At 47.8% G+C, this 21,687-nt stretch overlaps 2 protein-coding genes and 1 long non-coding RNA gene across 15 annotated transcripts in view; 2 read left to right on the top strand and 1 right to left on the bottom strand.

Annotated features, from left to right (window-relative positions):
- Nucleotides 1–21,687, top strand: part of LOC146398066 (uncharacterized) — a 1,038,644-nt gene that overhangs the window by 431,618 nt on the left and 585,339 nt on the right. The window lies entirely within an intron of this gene.
- Nucleotides 1–21,687, bottom strand: part of LOC110256164 (uncharacterized) — a 132,595-nt gene that overhangs the window by 83,676 nt on the left and 27,232 nt on the right. For 3 of the 6 annotated variants that reach the window (XR_014820996.1, XR_014820993.1, XR_014820995.1), the window contains exon 3: nt 8,443–8,528. Coding sequence is in view for 2 of the 6 variants with exons in the window: in XM_084984167.1 (XP_084840293.1) it covers nt 8,443–8,528; nt 12,678–13,092 (501 nt within the window). In the remaining 4 variants the exon portion in view is untranslated. Of the gene's footprint in view, nt 1–8,442; nt 8,529–11,337; nt 12,251–12,677; nt 13,234–21,687 lie in introns of those variants that run through there. The other 3 variants (XM_084984167.1, XM_084984166.1, XR_014820994.1) reach the window with 2 other exon arrangements.
- The window catches only part of MARCHF10 (membrane associated ring-CH-type finger 10), an 83,416-nt gene that overhangs the window by 32,041 nt on the left and 29,688 nt on the right, over nt 1–21,687 (top strand). For 4 of the 8 annotated variants that reach the window (XM_005653890.4, XM_084984111.1, XM_084984117.1 and 1 more), the window contains exons 4-5: nt 4,394–4,565; nt 16,752–16,904. In XM_005653890.4, the coding sequence (XP_005653947.2) occupies nt 4,394–4,565; nt 16,752–16,904 (325 nt within the window). The remainder of the gene's footprint in view (nt 1–4,393; nt 4,566–16,751; nt 16,905–21,687) is intronic. The other 4 variants (XM_084984115.1, XM_084984112.1, XM_084984116.1 and 1 more) reach the window with 1 other exon arrangement.

Here is a 21,687-nt window from a genome sequence, read left to right on the forward strand (position 1 = left end):
CCAGGCACCGGCCTGACGCCATTCTTTGCCCGTCTTCGTATTCACAGCAAGTCCTGTGCTGACCTCTACACTAAGTCATAAGATCCACTCAGCTCAGCCTCCCCGCACATGACACATGGATAAAATGGGTTTTGAACACGTCAATCCCAGGTCAGAAGCGCACCTTGCCACAGGGGGTGACCATTTGAGGACCAGCTCCCGAGGTCTTGGAAATGAGCCACCAGGAAAGAGCTGGAAGATAACTTGGTCTCTTCTGTCCCTGACTACCTGAGGCTCCCTGCTCATCTGAGCATCTCTGTTCATTGTCACCTTGCCCAGTTTGAGAATCTAGCCATTCTCACATCCCTGAGGAGATGCATCCCATTTCCCAACCCTCCAGTCTCTGTCTCCCAGGAGACCTAACTCGAGCCATCACACTGTTTCTAAGTTGCTACCTTCAATGCCAGTGTCCCCTCCGTTCCCTAATGTAAGTCCCTTCTTTTCCCAGTGTGAGTCTTTCTCTGAACTTTTGAGAGATTCTAGCTCTGGGCAAGGTAATATCTCTATTTTATTACAGATGATACCAAAAGAGCAAGTTGGGGATCTTTAGAATATGTTAAATACAGGGGTTCCCTTTGTAGCTCAGGGTGAACAAACCTAACTAGGATCCATGAGGATGCAGGTTCGATCCCTGGCATTGCTCAGTGGGTTAAGGATCTGGTGTTGCCGTGAGCCGTGGTGTACTGGTGTAGGTTGCAGATGCGTCTTCAGATCCCGCGTTGCCGTGGCTGTGGCATAGGCCAGTGGCTGCAGCTCCAATTTCGACCCCTAGCCTGGGAAATTCCATAGGCCACAGGGGCTGCCCTAAAAAAGCAAAATAAAAACAAGAAAGAAAGAAAAGACGATGTTAAGTACAAAAACCATACCATTCCAGAAAAGTATTAATTTGAAAGTAACTTCCTTTGGTTAATGTGGCTTTATTAGGACTTTCTTATCAAATTACCAAGAGAGCACTTAAGTCTATACATGTACTGTGTAGTCTGGTCTTTTTAGGTGTTTTGTTGTTGTTTGTTTTGTTTTGTTTTTAATGTTTCGGGCTTTGGTTTTGAAAGAGCTGATTTTCTTCCCCTAAAGGAATAGCAATGTGCTGTTGCCTCCAACTCCATGTGACATTTCAACTTAGGACCATATGGGGGAAGAAATGAAAATTGTAATTACTCTTCAAAATTACAAGAAGAAGAGACATTGTTTTAAAATCAGCTTGAAATCAACATAGTTTAATTATTATTGGTTGATAATTTTTAACGTTGTTAAGTATTTGCCATTAGAGCTTTACTGTCTGAAAGAGATATGGTACCATATTTTTCTCAAGGCTAGATAAATGTCAACCGGCTATGTATGTGACTATCACAAATTACACAGCCTTCGGAAGAAATCAGGAGTCCGGGGTAGGGACTGCCCCACCTCGCTGTCCATCTCGCTTTGAAATAGATGAAAACCCAATAGAATTTTTCAGTTGGGCTTTTACTTTTAGTTTCAACAGCAGATAGTTAATGTTCACTGGTTATTTTCTTATTTAAATTTTTTCTTTGCATTAACTTTTTTTTACATTTAATTTTTACTTTATATTGGAATATAGTTGATTTACAATGTTGCATTGGTTTTGGGTGAACCGCTAGTAAATTTTTTAAATGGCTGAACCTGAGTGGCTAATTGCAAAAGCCACAACTTACATGGAACTTCCTGGCAGGACTGTTCTAAGGGCTATAACTGTGTCTTAGCTCACTTAATCCTCACAGAACCACCAAGAGGTAGGTATTGTTGTTCACAAGTGAGAAGAGCTGAGGCAAAGAGATGAACTAACCACCTAACCCCACGTCACCCAGTCACTATGGGAAAGAGCCAGGATTTACTCCCAGGAAGCTGGGCTCCAGAGTTAAATGTTATCGTGTGAGAATGAGTTACTACAACTTCTTTGCACCCAAGAATAATATGTTGGGCTTTCATGAGAAAAGAGAAAGGCTGAGTACATGAGAGGATATGAATGAAGACACAAAAAGTCGAAGTGATGTGCTTAAGAATCCTCAAGGGAGTTCCCGTCGTGGCGCAGTGGTTAACGAATCCGACTAGGAACCATGAGGTTGCGGGTTCGGTCCCTGCCCTTGCTCAGGGGGTTAACGATCCGGCGTTGCTGTGAGCTGTGGTGTAGGTTGCAGACGCGGCTCGGATCCCGCGTTGCTGTGGCTCTGGCATAAGCTGGTGGCTACAGCTCCGATTAGACCCCTAGCCTGGGAACCTCCATATGCCGAGGGAGCGGCCCAAAGAAATAGCAAAAAGACAAAAAAAAAAAAAAAAAAGAATCCTCAAGGAAGCAAACAGGCAAAGACCCCGTAGCACATTCTCAAGTATTATATAGCTCTTGCCAGTGTGGCTCTAGTTGCCAACTGATAAAACACCCACTTCCAGCTGTAATTTCTAGACTCAAGAATGATTACCAACTAGAAGTAAGGTCGATGGAACCAGGAACCCGAGAAGGACATACTTGGAAGGCAGGCACACGATTCCATGTGGAAAAGGCATGGTTTAATTGGCCTTTGGTGCTATTAAAGTGAAAGGAACAATGAATGGGTGAAGGGGAGATAAATATGGCTTAAAACTCTGCACCTGAAAAAAGAGTCTCTTCACCATCTCCTCTCAATGCACCACTACCCAGGGCACGCAAAGAATTCTAGTCCTGGTTGAGGGGAGCAGGGATGGACCCATCAGTAACAGCGGACACTTGCTGCTGCTGATGTTGTAACCATGGATATTTGTAGTCTTAGCCCAGAGCCTCTTTCCTGCCTTCCACTGGCTGAAAAATGGTTGTGTGAGCAGGCTTATCCATTCACTAACGTAAGCTGTTTTTGTGGGGCAGTTTGCGGAAGAAATTCTGTCTCATGCTGAGTGATGCTCTCTTGCCTGTGACAGACTCAGGTGTCATAATTACAACTTGCCCACACTTCCTTCTTTGAGAATGGAAAGCCTATCTCATGTTCAGAAATGGCCTACTGTTTCATCTTTTGACATTTCGGAATCATTTTCAAGGATTTCTATTAAACTCCAGAATCAAAAGGGAAAACAACCAGCTCATTGTGTGTCCTCTCCTTTTCTGTCCCTTTATCTGAGGGTGGTCTGTTTTCTGAAAGAGCAGGGAGAAACAATAATTATTTGTTGGAAGGCTGTATCCCAGCTCTAAGTCACCAAACGTGATTTATAATCTCCCAGGATAATGATCTGTCCACCTGTAATCTTGTCCCAACTTCCCTGGAGGAGACTGACAGGTCGGAGACTGTTTTTAAGGGTTTAGTTTGTCTTCAGTTGCACTCAATAATTCAGAGCTATTTGGAGTCGTTTCCTGAGTCAGGAGCCTTGAAACGGAAATGCCACCACCGCCAGGGAGAAGAGTGAGCAAGATCAATACGAATTGCCCCCTCTGGGGAGGGGGGGGAACATGAACTGAGCCACTCCGTGTCATGTCTGCAAAGGATGACAATGTCTGAGGACTTTCCAGGACCAGACTACTGTCCAGGGTTGGAGCACTTAGGGCCCCCCCCCCCCGGGGGGGAGGGGAGGGAACACTGTGGCTTTGTTTGTTGTGCCGTGTGACGCCTGGCAAATCCTTTTATCGCCAAGACCTAAGACCTCGAAGCAGGTCTTCAGTCACCCTCCGAGACCAGGTGTATATCGTGTTCACGCATTTCTTTGGTGGGTGTAAGCGTGGCAACGTATAAAACTACCGAATGCCTGGATACTCTTTATTGCACCTGCGAGGCTCTGTGGCGATATCCTGACACCGCATGAGTAAGAATTTGTCAGCGCATCGGTTTATACTGACTTCTTTATAGAAGACTGACAAGTTAGGAGCCTTTGAAAAAAGTTAATCTGTCTCATAGTGCGCCCAGTAATTCAGAGTATTAAGCTGAGGGCTCATTCCTTCCGTCCCCACACACGTATCTGCACTTCCTTTTCACTCTCAAGAATATGACTGACGATTAACATAAAGAACAGTCTTCCTTACTCACCCCCAAAGCTGTTCCGGTAGCACATAGCATGAAGTTTAGATGCACGGATTGTTTCTCCTGCTTTCATATGTAGCTTTTAACATGAGCTGTTTATTGGTCATCACATTACTTAAGGGTCAGGAATTCATTCTTCTCATAATGTGCTCCCAAATAGACTCATTAACTCTGCTATTATTTCTAAATTGATACATCCAGTCCATGCAAATCTCACTGGCGAAAGGGCACATTGAGCTGGCAGGATGCTCCAGTGTCACCACGGAGGGGCTGCCGTGTTTGGCACGCCTCTTTTTCCTCTGCCCGGCAGAGATGACAGACTTGGCCTCTGATACTCTGACCCCTTTCATTTTCGGTAGAGTTCTGGTGAGGAGGAGCTCCTGGCCGAACCAAGATTATCTGCCAAGAGTTCTGCATGTAAGAGTGATTCCAGACTTCCAGCCATTGACCAGACATCAGTCAAGCAGAAACATAAAAGCACCTTGACTCCAAAGAAATCGGAGAAATCGGGCCCCAGCAAACCCCCTCCCGGTGAGTGGCAGGTTTAATGAAATTCACAGAATGTGACATCTCAGCATCAGAGATGATGACCACAACCCATGGTTGGTCTGGAGTCCCCACAGGTGTTTTTCTCGTGGCTAATTCAGGTTTTGGAGCATTTGATGATCTTACACAAATGATAACATTCAAATTTTCAGAGTAGCGCATCAGGCCAAGGAGGGGTGAACTATACAGAGGACATTTTTCCCTGTCCCCATTTTCTACGCACTCATTGGCTTTGTGTGGCACTGGCCAAGAATGGCTGGCTTTTCATCTTCCTCACCCTTCTGGGGGGACAAGGCATTTGGCCCCAGGTATCAAGTTTTATGACTCAATCCAGAGCTTGAAGAGCAGCTTTCAAAAGCATCTGAATGGCATAATTTACAGCCACGACAGAGAGTAATAAAGTCCTCCAGTTCTGGGCTTGTCCTCTCTGGGGAAGAACGGGGCTTGATAAATCCTCCCCTTTGTGCAATTTGGTAAATAATTCACTCTTGAGCTGCCTTTGAAGCAAAGACCAGTCCTCTGCTTGAGGCAGGAACAATTTAATTGTATCCAGAAAGGGGATAAATTCAACTGAAAAGTTTAGAGTCCCTCAGGCTCATCTTCATTGAAGCCAACATCTGTGGGACGAACTCAGTTCCCCTGGGAAATGACGTCGAAGTTGGGACAACCAGGCAGAAAGGTCTGCCTTCTGCTTGCAGTGGATGGAAATGATCCAAATTAACTGCCAAGGAATTCGTAAATAGCATGCAATTCATTTCAAGCCAAATCACAATGACTTTCTAATCCTAAATAGCTCCTGTCTTGCAACCACCCCGTCCAGTTAAGTCTTAATGCATTTTTAGACAATGGCAGCTTTCACTCAGATTAACCACCCACATTTTATTGCTTTAATGAAGAAGAAGAAGAAAAAAAAAATCAAATTGACTTCTGAAATGATGTCCTTTCAGGCAAAGCCCCAGCTCTTTTTCCTTATTTAATTGGGGGGGGTAGTATCATCATTGTCAACAACTTCTCATTTTGAAGACTTTTAGTAGGAATTATGTTTTTAATTCAGCTACTTAAGAGTGAGATCAGGCAGATGGGATCATTCCCCAAATATTTCCAAATACATGTTGTAATGTTATCGAAGTGAGGATGTTTTAATAGGAAAAAAATTGAATTTAAGTTTAAATAATGCAACTCCAGTCACGCGATATAGTTTCTAGCCTTCTTGCCAAAACTGGGTAGCTGTTCTCGGGAGGCGCTTTGTCCTCTGTAGAGAGAACTCGTTACAATGGACCAAGTAGGCCTATTCCATGATTTTAGTTTTATCTGATTAATACAGATGTTCTTCTGACTGAACGGAGTCCATATGGAACTTACAACACTGACAGAAAGGGAGAATTAACTCACTTTACGTTCTACGAAAGAGCAAATTTGAAGAATTACTAGGCTGGAAAGCACCAAGGTTTAGGCAGGAGAGCCGAGGTGGCAGAAAGATAACTCATTCACCCAGTAAGAAATGTCAGTTGTAGCAAAAGCAGTTCAAAACCACCAGCTTCAAATAATAATGATGATGATAACATAGATTTTAAAGCACCAGCCTTATCAGCCTACTATAGCTCTAGACCGTGTCCAGCCCCAGGCAGCCTAGGCACTGGGCTGTGGCCTGGCCGTCCTGACCGCCCTGCTGATTGATGTCTGCTCCCACAGAAGCGGAATCAGTTCTACAGCAAATTGAGTTGATCACGTTAGCTAAAAGCAGGCCTTAGTGTGTTAAGATCCATTCATTTTACATGTGTAGTCTCACCCTCAGCGTTCCTTCAGCAGCCCAACGAAATAAGAGCCCAGGGACACAGCAAGAATTTAAGTAGCATCTATTCAGTTAAAGTTGAAACCAGTGACAGTGACAACTCAGGAAAATTCAGATAAGTACCCTGCTAGTATAGAAAAAGAGGGAGTTCCCATTGTGGCTCAGCAAGTTACAAACCCAACTAGTATCCATGAGGAGGCGGGTTCGATCCCTGGCCTCGCTCAGTGGGTTAAGGATCCCGCGTTGCTATGAGCTACAGTGTAGGCCCACAGCTACAGCTCCAATTCGACCCTGGGAACTTCCATATGCTGCAGGTGTGGCCCTAGAAAGCAAAAGAAGAAAAAGAAAAAGAGGATTGGGGACCTGAGTTAGCTGGACATATTGATCCAATTAACTGGGTAAATTCATTGGTTTCTGGAGTCTCCCCTAGTGCAAAGGGATCAGGGGTGTCTCTGGAGTCCTGGAATGATCCCTGGCCCAATCCCCAGCCTAGCACAGTGGGTTAAAGGGTCTGACACTGCCACAGCTGTGGGTGGGATCTGATCCCCGGCCCAGGAACTCCATATGCCAAAGGGCGGCAAAAAGAATTCATTAGATTCCTACCAAAGTTTTTTTTCACCTTCATAAGGAAAAAGCATTTTCTCTAAAGCATTTTGGAGGCCATCCAAAGTTGTCAGTGAGTCACCAAAACTTCTTCCCATGTCAGACCTGAGTTCTGTGCAAAACTGAAGCATTAGAGCAGTGAAATCCCTTTGCAACATCTGCCTGATAGGCTACCCTTCCATACTGTGTTATATACCAGACTTTTCCTGAATAAATTCATACAGCTGGGGAATGTGGCTTAACTTACATGCAAATCTATGTAGTGATAATCCATTACAATTCTTATATGTGAACTCTCATCTGGAAATCCCTAAAACGGCTGTTTATAATAGAGGAACCATCAGTGCCCCGTACTAATAGATTTGTAACCGAGAAGGCATCAGATTTTCATTGTACTTCACACTCTATTAGAAGGAATTCGCGCATTTTAAATTAATTGACATAGTGCACAGAACTGTTTCTAAGTGAGTTAGCTTGTGATGCTCCTTCTCTCTCTCCAGGCAGTTTTGGGCAAGTACTTTAGGGTCAAAATGCTTGAGTTTAGCCTCTGGGCCCCATTTCTCATTTGCTGTGGACCTTTGAGCAAGTAACTTCTCTGTGCCTCAGTTTCCTCATCTGTAGAATGGCAGAGCCTGGGAGTCAGAACAGAACAGACCTGCTGGGAGGGGGCTAGGAGGACTCGATGCTAAAACATCCGCTTAGCCATTACAACAGCCCCAACCCCCCAGCTCTCAATACGGGATAGCCTTAGAGTATCCAGCACAGGAGAGCTGTGTGCAGTAGGAATGGACTAGAAAACTTTTATTTCCTTGGCCGTCATGTTGCTGCCTTCCCCTTAGTCTTTTTCCCTTTACCAAAAAAGCAGAATTGTGCTTTTAAAACTCCTAACATGAACGCAGGTACATTTTTACGGCATCCCCCAAACAAAACACCCAACAGAAAAAGATGAATAAGCAGAGAGCATTCACCAAGCCAGAGATTTGCTCGGCCTCCAACAAGACATGGAACATTCAGGCAGCAAGTCAAGACCCAGCTGGGTCTGATGTGCAGGTGATTCAGAAATCCTATTTCATAATCAAGGCGAACACGGATGCAGGGCGAGAAATAAGCCTGGCCAAGTTACCTATTCCTCTTTCACAAACAGAGAGGCTCAGGGATTAACCTTTACCCAAGTCCCTGTCTATCCCCAGGATCTGAGTCCTGTTGACCTGTCTGAATCCGTGGGAAGCAGAGCAGACAGCAGGCCCTGTGAGTACAGGGAGCTCTAGTGGCCTCCTGCCTGTTCCCAAAACCCTGCCCAGCCCCGTCCCGACCTGGAAAGGAGCCACCTCTGCTTTCCAGGACACGCAGAGGCATCCAAAGGCCACTGTGCTGTGGGGTTCTGGCACCTGGAGTCCTAAAGCGCTCCGGCCCCCGGTGCCAGGCTCGTGGGAAGCGAATGTGCCCTCTCCTGCCCTTCCCTCTCACCTGGAGCCCGGGCAGAGTCCCGCCAGTTATGTGCCAGGAAAACGGATCTGGATGAAGTCCGGTGAGCCTGCTTCCAAAATCTTGCCCTTTAAAACAAAGCCAAATGTTCTGATATTATCTTCCCTTATTATTGAGTTCAGTGTTAGTCATTACCAGATTCCGATTTGTGGGAGTAGCAAAGGCCCTTCAGCCTCACAGTGGCTTAAGGTAGAGCTGTAGAACTAAGAAAAAGAACCTCAGATCTTAAAAGATAGACAGCTAAGACAAGCAGGGTCTCTTTTGGATTGAGAAATGGTTATTTGAAGAGCAGCCTGGAAGATGTGTGAGAGCAAATTCCAAATCTTCATAACGGACCTTGCAAACAAGTTCTGTTAAAGATTTTTCTCTGAAAGGCCAGGCGTAATGGGTTTCCAGGCAAGTCCACTGACATCCAATAACTTTCCAAGCTATCTTCCCAATTAGAAAACAACCAACAGAAGTGAGTGCCCTCAGGAGTTCCCATTGTGGCTCAGTGGTAATGAAACCAACTAGTATCCATGAGGATGTGGGTTGGATCCCTGGCCTCACTCCTGGGTTAAGGATTCGGTGTTGCCATGAGCTCTGGTGTAGGTCACAAATGCAGCTTGGATCTGGCGTTGCTGTGGCTGTGCTGTTGGCCGGCAGCTGTAGCTCTGATTCAACCCCTAGCCTGAGAACTTCCATGTGCCACAGGTACTGCCCTAAAAAGACAAAAAAAAAAGAAGAAGAAGTGAATGCCCCATATTTATATAGTGAATCATAACTCTCAGTCCATTTATGGCAATACTTCTAAGACAGAGGGGCTCAGGGTGTCACAGAGCCAGGAATTTGAAGTTCTGGTTCAGATTCTCAGTCTACCACATACTAGCCCTATAAATGTAAACTGGCTCATCTCCAAACTCAGTTTCCTCCCTAGTAAAATGGAGTTATTACCAGCCTCATCAGTGGACAGGAGGACTAAAATCCTGGGTTTAGACTGGGCTTTAGGTAAAGGTTGATTCCCCAATCCTCCCTCTAGACATGAAGCCTACTCCCAACACCATATGCTGCTCCCAGGTTAGCATCTTTCTAAGAGAACAGCTCAACCAAAGAAATTTTAGTTTGAGATGGGAGAGGTTATAACTTGATTATTTAAATTAACTATATGGGAAGTTTCCTGGTGGCCCAACAGGTTAAGGATCCCAGCGTTGCCACAATTGCAGCTTGGGTTCGATTCCCTGGCCCAGGAAATTCCACATGCCACTGGTGCAGCCAATATATATATATATATATATATATATATATATATATATATATTTGATTATCAATAAAGTCATCCATTTATCCAATATCTATGAGATGTTAGCAATACATTCAACCACCCCCAGTCTCAGGGTATATGGTGCCAGGGTCATCACCATCCATCACAGATTCATTCAGCTCTTTGATATTCGCTTACTACCTGCTTACCCGCCAGGCACTGTGATGGGTGTTGGGGATACAGAAATAAAACACAGGGGACCTGCCCTCCAGGGGCTCACAGCCTAGTGGGAGGGCAGGACACCAACACACCCCGAGCAAGGTAAGTTCTAAGAATTTGTCGGGAGGGGCAAGTAGATGAAACTCCCAAGGGAAAGGAATTTAGCCAGGGGAGGAATGCAAGAAAAAGGCACCCAGCCAGGAGGTTCTGCGGATGCAAAGGCATGGAGGAGAGAGAGAGAGAGAGGAAGAGGGGGAAGAGAGAGACGACCAACAGACTGACGGACATAGAGGAACCACAAAGATTCGAGGGCCTTGTGCCTTCATGTGTCCCCAGACTAGGAGCGGAGACATCACCTGAGAGCTTGTGTGAAACGCAAGAACCTCAGGCCACAGCCCAGCCTCACTGCCTCAGAACCCATGTTTAACAAGATCCCAGGGAGATCCGTACACACATTTGAGTTGGAGAAGCACTGGTTTAGAGTCAGGCTACACATTAGGAAGAGTAGACTATGAGGTCAACAGGTAGGCAAGGACCAGGCCTCCAAGGGCCTTGACTGTCCCTCGAGAGACAACGGATTTTCTGATCTAAGCAGGGAAGTGATGTTGGCATGGTTAAAAGCTGACTGTACCAAGGAAAAGGGGCTGGCTAGGAGGGTGAGGGCAGCCAGAGAGAGGCTGAAAGACCAAACAAGGTGTAGCTGCTGTGGATCCAGAGAGCAGAGAGAAATGAGAAGGGCTTAACCCGGAGTAAAAGCAGAGATGGGGGGGTGGGGAAGAGGGCCTGGGCTGGAAGGATGTTTAAAGAAGAAAACCTGGCAGAACTTGGCGACTGTTGGGATGGGGATAAAGAAAAGGTGGAATCAAAGAGAACCTGGAGTTCTGGCCCAGAAAACCAGACCAGTGGCGGTTGCCTTTGGCAAGGCCGAGAAGCAAGAATTGGGTGGGGCCCATTCTGTGGGTGTCATCTTTGGGGAACAGCCAGGACAGCCAGAAGGAAGCACCTGGGGACCCAGGTCTGCTGCTGAGCAGACCACTCCTGGTCCCTGGAAGCCAAGGTACCATAGTGAGTAAGAGGTGACAGAAACCACAAATCTGTCCCCTTCAGGAGCGGAGAGAGTAAGAAGAGAGGTGATAAGGCACCTTGGGAAGAAAAAACAGTTAAGGGGTAAAGGGCGAAGACAGCTACAGAGACAGGATCTGAGAGCCACTCCAGGAGGCCAAGGGAGGTGTTCGCAAGGGAAGCAGTGGGGAGTGATGCCGGCTCCTACAAGAGCCCTCCGTTGTAGGTCATGGTTTTCCCCGGGATGGAGGCGGCGATGACATCTCAGCCTTGGAGATGTGAGTTGAATTGAGGCATTTCCCAAACTTCTCTGATGATAAGACTCACCAAGGAGGTCCTTAATAAAACACACATACCTGGTTCCGGTTCCTGGCCCGGTGCAACAGACTCTCCAATGAAGGCACCTGCAAAGTGGTCTTTAAATAGGCTCCACAGGTGATTCTCATGGCAGAGGTTTGGAAAAAGGTCTTATCGCCTGGCTTCTCAAACTTTTAAAGATATTGAGAAACACCTGGGGACCTTGATAAACTGCCAGTTCCACTTCAGTAGGTTGGGGTAGGCGGAGAGCCTGCATTTCTAAGCAGCTGCGGGTCTCAGGACCACCCTCAGAGGGGCGGGGCTAGAGAAAGCACCTGCCTCCTCCAGCAGGCGAGGAAACAGGTTCTGAGGAGGTAAGCCATTGATCCAAGGTGACCCAGTTGGTGAGTGGCAGAGCTGAGAAATCTGTCATGCATGAGGGGGGCCGTATTCTGCCTCCAGCCGGGTCGGCAGATTGAGCGCGAGGTTAGGAACAAATCATTAACTCCACGTGGACACACACCCCCGCCCCCATCCACCTGCTTCTCCCCCCTCGCTCGCTCTCCCTTCCCGTGAGCCCACCAGGATCTCCCTGCTTCCTTCTCGTTCGTCGAGCTTCCCCCTTGCAGCAGAAAGGCCAGATTAGGGCATGACCACAACCTCCCAACCTGGGGCAGCTGGAAGATCGGGGGAGAGAGCCCTATGTGAGTGAGACCCTGCAGCCACCATATGTTGCTGCCAGAACAGCTAATTAGACTGGCTGTGGGAGAGGAGAAGGGACCACGAGCTTCCACATGGGAACTTAGTGGGGAAGAACTTTCCTGCATCTGTCAGGAACGCCGGAGACGATAGGCTGGAAAGGGGTGTGATAGTGGTGCCATTTGCCCCGGGCGAATTCCGAGTCTTCCGTGACTTTGAGACCCAAGTCAGATGCCTCCCGGGCAGGAACCAGGACGGCTGCCCCTAGGACACCTGCAGACATCACCCGCCCCCAAGAACGATTTTTGCGTTTCAATTCTTAATGTCCTTTCCCACCGTGAGTGCTGCCTCCTGACTGCTCTTTTTCTTTTGTGCAGGTGCCAGCAGCGAGCACCCCCTGTTCTGTGTTGAATATTCCCCTTACTGCTCCGTCTTTGCGTTCTCCCCTGTCCTGCAGCCCAATACCAATTGCTGCTGCCTCCTCCTGCCGCTTGTGCCACCCACACCCCCAGCGGCCCAGGACTCTGTCCCCCATCTCCCTCCAGTTTCCTTTCCCTCCTTCCTGAGCCCCACCGCCTCCCCGCCGGGCCCCATGCCCGAGTCCCCAGCAGCCCTGTGCTACTTCCCCATCTCCTGCCCCACCCCGGCCGAGACCCCTGTGCTGTGCCTGCCCGGCCCCAGGAGGCCCAGTAAAATTTACCTCGTGTGGTAAGTCGCCCTTGGCAGGGCACACAGCACAGTGGAGGCCACAGGGGGCGGGGTGGGGGGGACTTCGAGCTTCCAGAAGAAGGCAGGTGGGCGGAAGGGGGGCCCGGGCAGAGGGCAGCGCTGTGAACAGCAGCAGGAGGTGTGGCCCAGGGAGCAGGAAGACGGGACAGCTGCTGCCACTTCACTGAGCCTGCTAGCACTTCAGGAGTGAGCAACCAATAAAATCCCACCATCTCTCGAGACTCATTTGATTTCTTCCCTCCTGTTCCGGCACCACCAGGAACCGAGCCGGCTCTTCCGTGTCTGATCATAGCCCTGGCTCGGTGACTGTGCACACTGAGGTGGCCCTGACGGGGTGGCCCCGGGGCGGGCCTTTGGGGAAGCACAGGCTGGATCTGAAAGCCCATTCAGAACCACACGGAGGAGGGACAAATTAAAGGGCTCCGTGGCTGTTTACACTTCGTTCCCTGACTACCTATTAGGCACTACATCTCCCCAAATCAAAAACCCCTACCTCCTGGGTCCCCCAATAAAAAGTATTTATGGTACATAATTAGGCTTTAATTAAGATCCCCTCTTGGGATGCCAGGCAACACACATTTCCAGCACACTCAGACAGGCCTATTATTTGCGATTGTACAGAAAGCTGCCTATTACACCAAGGCCACGCCAGCTCTTGTGATTAAGCTGTAATTCTTCCAGTGATCTAAAGAAAGTAATACATTTTTTTAAAAAAGGCATCTCTTAGGCAGAATCTTGGCACCTCCTTGGCATCAAAGTCAAGATCGGGTGGGGGAGGGGTAAAGGTGAACTGTATTTCACCTTTCTTTTCGACTTTACCCAGAACCATGTCTGTGTATGGCAGGTGCTGTGAGGAAGTGAACAGTTATCGGGTGCATGGAATTAATGCGGACCGTCAAATGGACTCAGTTCTCAGTTGTCAGGGTCTTGTATAAATATAAGATTGCTACCTTTTTTCCCCCTCCTGGTCAAATTAAGAATTCGTCAGTCAACAGTCAGTGTCTCAGCACTGTCAAGAGAACAGAGGCGGACACCTTTTCTGTAAACAGCTGTTTGCTCTCCTTGCTCCTGGAGGCATCCCTTGGCCCAGATGCTAGAAGGTACGGGTTTTCCGTCCTCCAAAGCTAGCCATTGTCTTCCCAAAATTCACCCACTAACTTTAGGATGTTGCGTTGCCTGGCAGTGAAACTCCTGAACACAACTCCCTCCATTCTCTGCGAGGCAAAGGGCCTGTCCTACCACCTGGTGAGGAAGTTATCTTGCACCTTTCAGGGTAAATGTAACTTGGTCTTCTTGCAAATTGCTAAGTTTAACATGTCTTGGTGAGGACCCTCTTGGGCCAAAACATCTTGCTCATCTTTGGGAGCCCTCAGATCATTACACAGCAAAGGCATTTGTTGAACAAATTACAAGAAAAAGAGTTGCTATTTACCTTTTGGATTTTATAAGAGGATTAAGGAAGAGAATTGGCAAGAATTACACAGGAATGAAGGCTGACAAGTATGTTATTTTCAACCTATAAAGCCTGCACAACACATTTCTGGTCAAATTCAGTTCTCTCAGGGAAGTGGCTTCAGATATCCAATTATTATTAGCAGTAGTATTAGCACTATTTATGGTGAAGCAACAGCTACCATTTTTAGCAGCTAATAAGCACCACTGAGGCCATTTACATGCATCATCGCGAAAGTTCACAATAACTCCAAAGATGGTTGCAGTTACTGTGTTCGCTACCATTTTACAGTTGCAGATACTGACGTTCAAAATACCCAGAATCAGAGGACTCCGTCTGTGCTACCGGCAGTGTTTTCCTCACTGCCAGACCCAGTAAAACAGTCTCTGGTTTTTCAGCTTTATTACTTCAGTTTGCTGAGAACTCAGTTAGAGGAGGCATGGTTATGGAAATCATTTTGGAAATCATTTAAGAAATGTGCTGCTTGGAAGAAAGCACTTTTTTGAACAAGAAAGCAAAATAACCTGTTATCTTAAGTCATCTTGGGTGTTCAGCACAAGTAAAAAAAAAAAATGTTCCGCTTCTAGCATTCCCCGTAGTTTCAGCTGAAGGCATCTTCTCAAGCCCTGCCAATCACATGAGGCGATTATTAGTTGTCCTGCAGGAGAATTTGGGGCAACACGCAGGCTGGCTAAGACATGGGGGTGCTCATCCTTAAGGAGCTCACAGTCTAGTTGGAGGGAAAAGACACACACCTTAGGCAGTTTTGGAATATTTAAGGGCCAAAGACCATAAGAACCCAGCAAGTTCAAGCCAAAGCAGAGTCCAAGCAAACTCAGTGGACAGAAAACTGGAAGCAGACCTTAAGGGACCTGCTGGCTGACCCAGGCCAGTGCAGGCTTGGGAAGACTGGCCCTCTGGGAGGGAGCATCACTCCCCTGGGTGGGGGGTGGGGGGAAGGGTGCGCTGTGGGCAGGTGAAGTTCCACAGTCTGGGCTCTGAAGGACATTTCTGAATAGCCTGGGAACCCAAACGCCTCGTGACAAGGACCTTTGGGGCAGGTCCTGAATACGCACTGGACTTGGCCGGTGCTCCAAGCTTGCGCCTTCCCTTGTCCTCCCTCTGTTTCCTCCTCAGTAAATAACAACCCTGCTGCTTCCTCGACCATCAGTCAGGCGCAAGGCAGGGGCTGGAGAGGGATGTGGCCTCCGGTGATGGGAGAAACCTCAGGACTGGAGGGACACAGCTTCTGAGGCTGAGAAAGGGCCTCCTCTCTTTGCTCTGGGCCAGGTGCCTTCTTGCAAAGCCCTTGATCCCTCGGTCTCACCCTCCTCCTCTCTCCCACCTCTTAGTGAAATCCTGTCTAATCACCACCCTATACCCTCCAAACAATATATTCTCATTTTATGGAGAAATCTCTCCTTTCTGGCCATGCCCACTATCCCTCTGACCTCTGGGCTGAGCTCGTCACCAACGAGCCCTACACCGGAACCCACACCACTGGCAGCTCCCACTTCTAGTAAGTTCCCTGCGGAAGACACTATCCTTTGACCTAGAGCACAGCACCCACTGCCTCTCCTAAGAGGGCCCGTCCGGGAAAGCAGGCGGTACCCGATCAGCGTACCAAACCAGGCTTCACAGGCTGCCGAGGAAAACTTTCATCCCTTTCCTGAATCTGGATGAAAACTATTCATGCAAAAAAAACTTACCACCACAGAACAGAAATCCAGCCGGTCCCTTCCCGGCTTTATCCCCATTGCCTGCTGGCCACGGCTATCTGTGAAATTTCTGAACTGTCCAAAAGGGGGATGGGCCAGGCAAATTCTCTTGGAAACTTTTAGTCTAGAGAATCAATTCAACTGTGTGAACTCAAGAAATTGTCAGGATGCATGGAAAAATAACAAAATCCTTTCCCCAAGGAAGAAGAAACTTGAGATGACTCATACCAGTTAGCAACCTAATCCAAAATGTGAATTTTTAAAAAACAAATTGGGACCTCAATCCGCCTCTGTGTTCCAGTTACCATCTTCCTGTGAGTGTATCAAGCCAGCCCAGCAGTGGGTAGGATGTAGGCAAAAAAAAAAAGGTATATGGTCCACAGATGCTTGGAACCTTGGCCACGTTAGCTGCTAATAAACCACCTGCGGATCTGAATAAAGCAGGTGAAAAACAGGCTGTGATTCCAACTTGGACGAGGGTGTGGGAAACAGGCCCTGTGTGTCCCAGAGGGAGAAGGCTCTTGACAGTCGTACCAACAGGCCATCCCATCTATGAACTGGAATCTAGAAACTTCTTAGCGAAAGGAAACACCCCCTACAGACCCCACGCTGCAGGTGTTACAGGTGCTCATTCATGAAAACAATCTCGTGAAATAGGTATCATTTCCATGTAACAGGTGGGGGAACTGAGGCTTCTAGAAGTGATTTGTCCAAACTCTCATGTCTATAAGGTCATGGAACCAGCTTTCCAACCCGGCTCTTCCCTGACCCCCAGGGTCTATTCCCTTAACTGCCTTCGCCCTTTGAGCATTCTTTATACCAAAGATGCTTTCCCGTCAAAAACCAATTATTGAAAAGATTTTGCCTCTTTCAGCAGTCCCGGCACCACAGATTTTATCGAGGACGAGGAGGCCAAACCTGGGGAGACTGACAGTCAGCCCAGACATGCAGAGCCCACGAGTGTGTGGGGACAGAAGCAGACAGAAGCTGCAGCTGCCTGGGAAGGCGCCGGCCCTCAGGGGAGCAGGTAAGGACCGTGGCTTGCACATCTCCTTCCTCAGCAAGATGGACTTGTGCTGTTAGCTGGTGATCTCCCTGTGGTTTTTCAACACTGGAGGTTTTATGCGAAGAGTGGACCTTGGAGTTCCCTGGTGGCTGAGGGGGTTAAGGATCCAGCAATGTCACTGCAGCATCCTGGGTCACTGCGATGGCTCGGGTCTGATCCCTGGCCCAGGAACTTCCGCATGCTTTGGGCGCAGTCAAAAAAGGGGGGGCAGGGAGCTTACAAGAAAATACCTAAAAGATTTTTAAAAGCAAACTACTGGATCTAGTTTCCTTCTCCAAGGGAGGCTGGTGGGAAAAGCAGGGCGGGGGAGTTTTTAATGTTTCTCTCCATTACTGTGTAAGGGTGACTATGCGTGGCCTTGAGGGGATGCCCGCGGTTAGGCTTCAGAAGAGGGTATTTAGGTGGTGGGGGAAGGTGATGGGGTCGGGGTCAGGGCAGGGGGTGGAGAAGCTGTCTCCAGCTCTGGGGATGCCTCACTTGGCCACAATTCCCACCCATCTCCCACCTGCTCTGCGGACGGCAGACTACTCACCTCCCCCAGAGATCTTCTCCCCTCTGATCCAAGGCATCAAGATCTTAACATGTAAGAAATGCGTTCCCGTCGTGGCTCAGTGGAAACAAATCTGACTAGTATCCATGAGGACACAGGTTGGATCCCTGGCCTCGCTCAGTGGGTTAAGGATCCAGCGTTGCCATGAGCTGTGGTGTAGGTCACAGACATTGCTCAGATCGTGTGTTGCTGTGGCTGTGGTGTAGGCTGGCAGCTGGCTACAGCTCTGATTGGATTCCTAGCCTGGGAACCTCCATATGCCACAGGTACGGCCCTAAAAAGACAAAGGAAGGAAGGAAGGAAGGAGGGAGGGAGAGAGGGAGGGAGGGAAAGAAAGAAAGAAAGAAAGAAAGAAAGAAAGAAAGAAAGAAAGAAAGAAAGAAAGAAAGAAAGGAAGAAAGAAAGAAAGAAAGAAAGAAAGAAGAAAGGAAGGAAAGAAAGAACGGAAGGAGGGAGAGAAGGAAGGAAGGAAAACGAAAGAAAAGAAAAGAAAAAGAGAAAGAACATCAAAATGAATAGATGCTTTATTTCAAGACACTGGTTTGGTGGCTGGTATGGTGGGTACCTCCTCCTCCAGTCCTGAGCATTCCTCCTAAGGCCCACACCATGCTGCCTGCTAAGGACATTGTCCTCTCCTTCAGTGGCAGAGGAAAGGAGGAACAGGTCCTAAGGAGTCCCCTTAGGCGTTCGAGGAAAGTGACACTCTACAGCGAACCTTGCCAAGGACCTGTTCTTCCCCTTGGGGAAGCCACTGAGCATCAATTTCCTTACCACCCAGGGAGCACGGCAGCCTTTATTTTAAAATGGGATGTATCCTGCAGTGGACACCTGTAAATACAGAGCATGTATTTGGACGGCTTGAAGTTAGGGGCAGTCAGAGCATGTGTGAACCTGCAGCAACTAGATGTCCACGGGCCCCCAGGGATCTAATGTCTCCCGTCGGCAAGGGCAGACTTACTTCTGACTCCAGCTCTTCCTCCTCCCAGCGGTGGAGGTGGGCAGTAGCCAGTCGGGGTTACAGTTCCCTGGTCTTACAATAAGGGTAATGAAATCTACCTCATCGCATTTGATGATAACTAAAGGCAATAACATTCTGCCCAGCACTTGAGTACAGTGGGCACCCGACCACTGTTAGCTTCTCTTCTGCCATCTCCCCACCTGTCCCCAGTCATCTTCTAGAACATGATTTGACAGGTGAGGTTCCCCACACATCAAACATTCATGGACCCATGAGGCTCATATAAGCCTCCACCTGCACCCAGAAGACACCTTCCGTTATCTTAAGATTTACAGAAAATGTGTCCCAATCTTCTGTTTTCCCCAGGGCTCCTTATCTTCCCCCAGTTATTCCCTCTCTTTAGTTCTTTTTCTCATGTTCTAAAGTGGTTTGCATTAGGAATTCCTTTTGTGGCACAGTGGAAACAAATCCGACTAGTGTCCATGAGGATGCGGGTTCAATCCCTGGCCTCACTGAGTGGGTTAAGGAGCCAGTGTTGCCATGAGCTATAGTGTAGGTCACAGACAGGGCTCAGATCCCACATTGCTGTGGCTGTGGTGTAGGCTGGCAGCTATAGCTCCGACTCAACCCCTAGCCTGGGAACTTCCATACGCCACTGGTGTGGCTCTAAAAAGCAAAAAAATAAAAACAAAGTGGTTTGCATAAATTGGACCAGGAGCCAGATGTTTGGGAGGTAATGTATAGAAAGCTCTTACAAATCCATACGAAAAACATGAAAGACCTCATAGAAAAACTTGGACAGAGGCATAGCAGACAATTTCACAGAAGAAGAAATAAAGGCAGTTAGTAAAGTTTTTTTGGGGGGTGAAGGTTCAAGCTCACTCAGTAATAAATGTACATTTACATGAGATGAATTCGGCCCACCATATTGGCTAAGACTTTTAAAATAATGCTCAATAGTGGTAGTGAAACTAATAGCATTTCTGGACACCGATATGTCAGATGCTATGCCAAGCCCTTGGCATGCATTCCTGGTGACACAGCTGTGAGGACACAGCTTTCATATCCTACCTGCAGGGTAACTTGGTACAAACTGGAATTTGGCAACATGTAACAGCGTCTTGAAAAAGCTCGTATCTTTTGACCTTGCAGGTCCACTCCTATAAATCTATTCCAAACAAATACAATGTGTAGTCAAAGAGACATGAGCAAGGACATTTATCACCATGTAATCTGTGGCAGCAAAACCTCAAAGCAATCTACATACCCAACAATAGAGGAAAGGCTAAACAAACTATGATACATTTATATAATGTACCCTTATATATAATTATTATCATGTTCTTAAAGAATAATTAATGGCAGGAGATAACACTCACAATAAAATGTTTAGGAGTTCCTGCTGTGGGGCAGTGGACTCAGAATCCAACTATAGCGGTCAGGTCGCTGTGGAGGTGTGGGTTCAGTCCCCAGCCCGGTGCAGTGGTTTAAAAGATCTGGCATTGCCACAGCTTTAGCGTAGGTTACAGCTGTGGCTCAGATACAATCCCTGGCCCAGGAACTGCCACAGGCCACAGGTGAAGCTATTAAAAAAAGGGGCGGGGGGGAGAAAGCAGGACATAAAGTGGTCTATGCCCAAATATCCCAATTTTGTTTTTTAAAACAATATTTCTAGAGAAGAGTGCCCTGGGTTGTAAATTCAAACGTCTTCAGGGAACTGGCAGGTACAGCAGGAGAAATATGTAACACGGCTGTGGGGCCTGTGGTCAGCGAGATATACTCCACCTAAAGGCAGTTTAACTCAGTGTCCAAATGCTGAGGCAACATGAAATTGCAAGATGAAAATGGCCCAGGGGCCTTGAGTTTGCACCCCACCCCTGAATTCCAGAACAGTAGCAGTGGTCATCAGAGTTCTGGCTGTTGGGTGATTTTTACTTCTTCTTCATCCTCTTCTGTATCTTCCAGTTTCTACAATGAACACCGACTCCTTTTATACAGAGAAAAACAGAAAGTCTATGGCTATCAGAAACCAGGGTAGCGCTGGCCAAGCCCACGAGGAAGTCTAGATCAAAGACAGGGTCTCAGGGCCGAGGGATGCTTTTTCTGGTTTGACCTCGTGGCACCTAGAACTCAGTTGCACCTGGCTGGACTCTTGGAAATGCAGGCACTCCACTCACAGCTGGAGCCCTTGCAGGGCCTGGTCTGTGAATAGCACACCCTGGGCACCCCAAACTGGGGCTTTATTCACAGGCCTAGGGCTGTGAAACCTGCTCCCTATTATATAGACATAAGAAAAAGGGTTAAAATAGCACAAATATAGAATGGCACAGTCTGCCACCTCTAGGAGATACACACACACACACACCAGGGACTGAATTTGGAAGAGGAAGGCTGTTGTGACAAGGAAGGATGGAGACGCAGTCCCCGGGGTGTTTCAGGAACCCACAGGAGCTGCAGGGCAGCCCTTAGCCTGTGACTTCTCCTGCCCCAGAGGCCATGTCACCAGGTGACAGCTTAGTGGCTTCTGTGAAATAAACCATGGTTCCTGTTGTTTCTAGTTTCTGATTTTCAGAAGCCACTATAGCTGATTCTTTGGCCTGTTAGCTGTCTCCCAAAATCTGAACTTCTCAGCACTCAAGGCAGGGGGGCAGCTCTGTGTGTTCGGGGCACGACCAGAAGATTCAGGTTCCTGCAGTTGTTAGCTAATCCCTGAGGCCTTTCATCAAATTCAAGATGAAAAGTAGGAGTTCCCGTCGTGGCTCAGCAGTTAACAATCCAACTAGCATCCATGAGGACGCAGGTTCAATCCCTGGCTTTGTTCTGTGGGTGAAGGATCTGGCGTTTTCGTGAGCTATGGTGTAGGTCACAGACGTGGCTTGGATCCTGCGTTGCTGTGGCTGTGGTGCAGGCTGGCAGCTACGGCTCTGATTCAGCCCCTAGCCTGGGAACCTCCGTACGCCACTGGCGTGGCCCTAAAAAGCAAAAAAAAAAAAAAAAAAAAAAAAAAGCAAAAGTAATCAACTGAAAATCAACCGAAGCCTGTACTTCCGAATTGTCTATATTACTTTTCCTCCCCCCTCCCCCGCAAAAAATTGTCAGGAGAATTCAAATCGTCACATGGTAATAGTTGTTCCTGAAAAATGCAATCAGCCCTGTCCATGCCTGCACGGCCACAGGCAAATGCCCAGAACATCCTGGAATTGCAGCTACTTCTCTTGCTGGGGTGTATAAAACCC

This window comes from Sus scrofa, chromosome 12, assembly GCF_054392235.1.
Source record: "Sus scrofa isolate SSC_HxYL_T2T_F1_AM1 chromosome 12, Sscrofa_HxYL_maternal_Yorkshire_Landrace_v2.0, whole genome shotgun sequence".
Classification (NCBI taxonomy): domain Eukaryota; kingdom Metazoa; phylum Chordata; class Mammalia; order Artiodactyla; family Suidae; genus Sus; species Sus scrofa.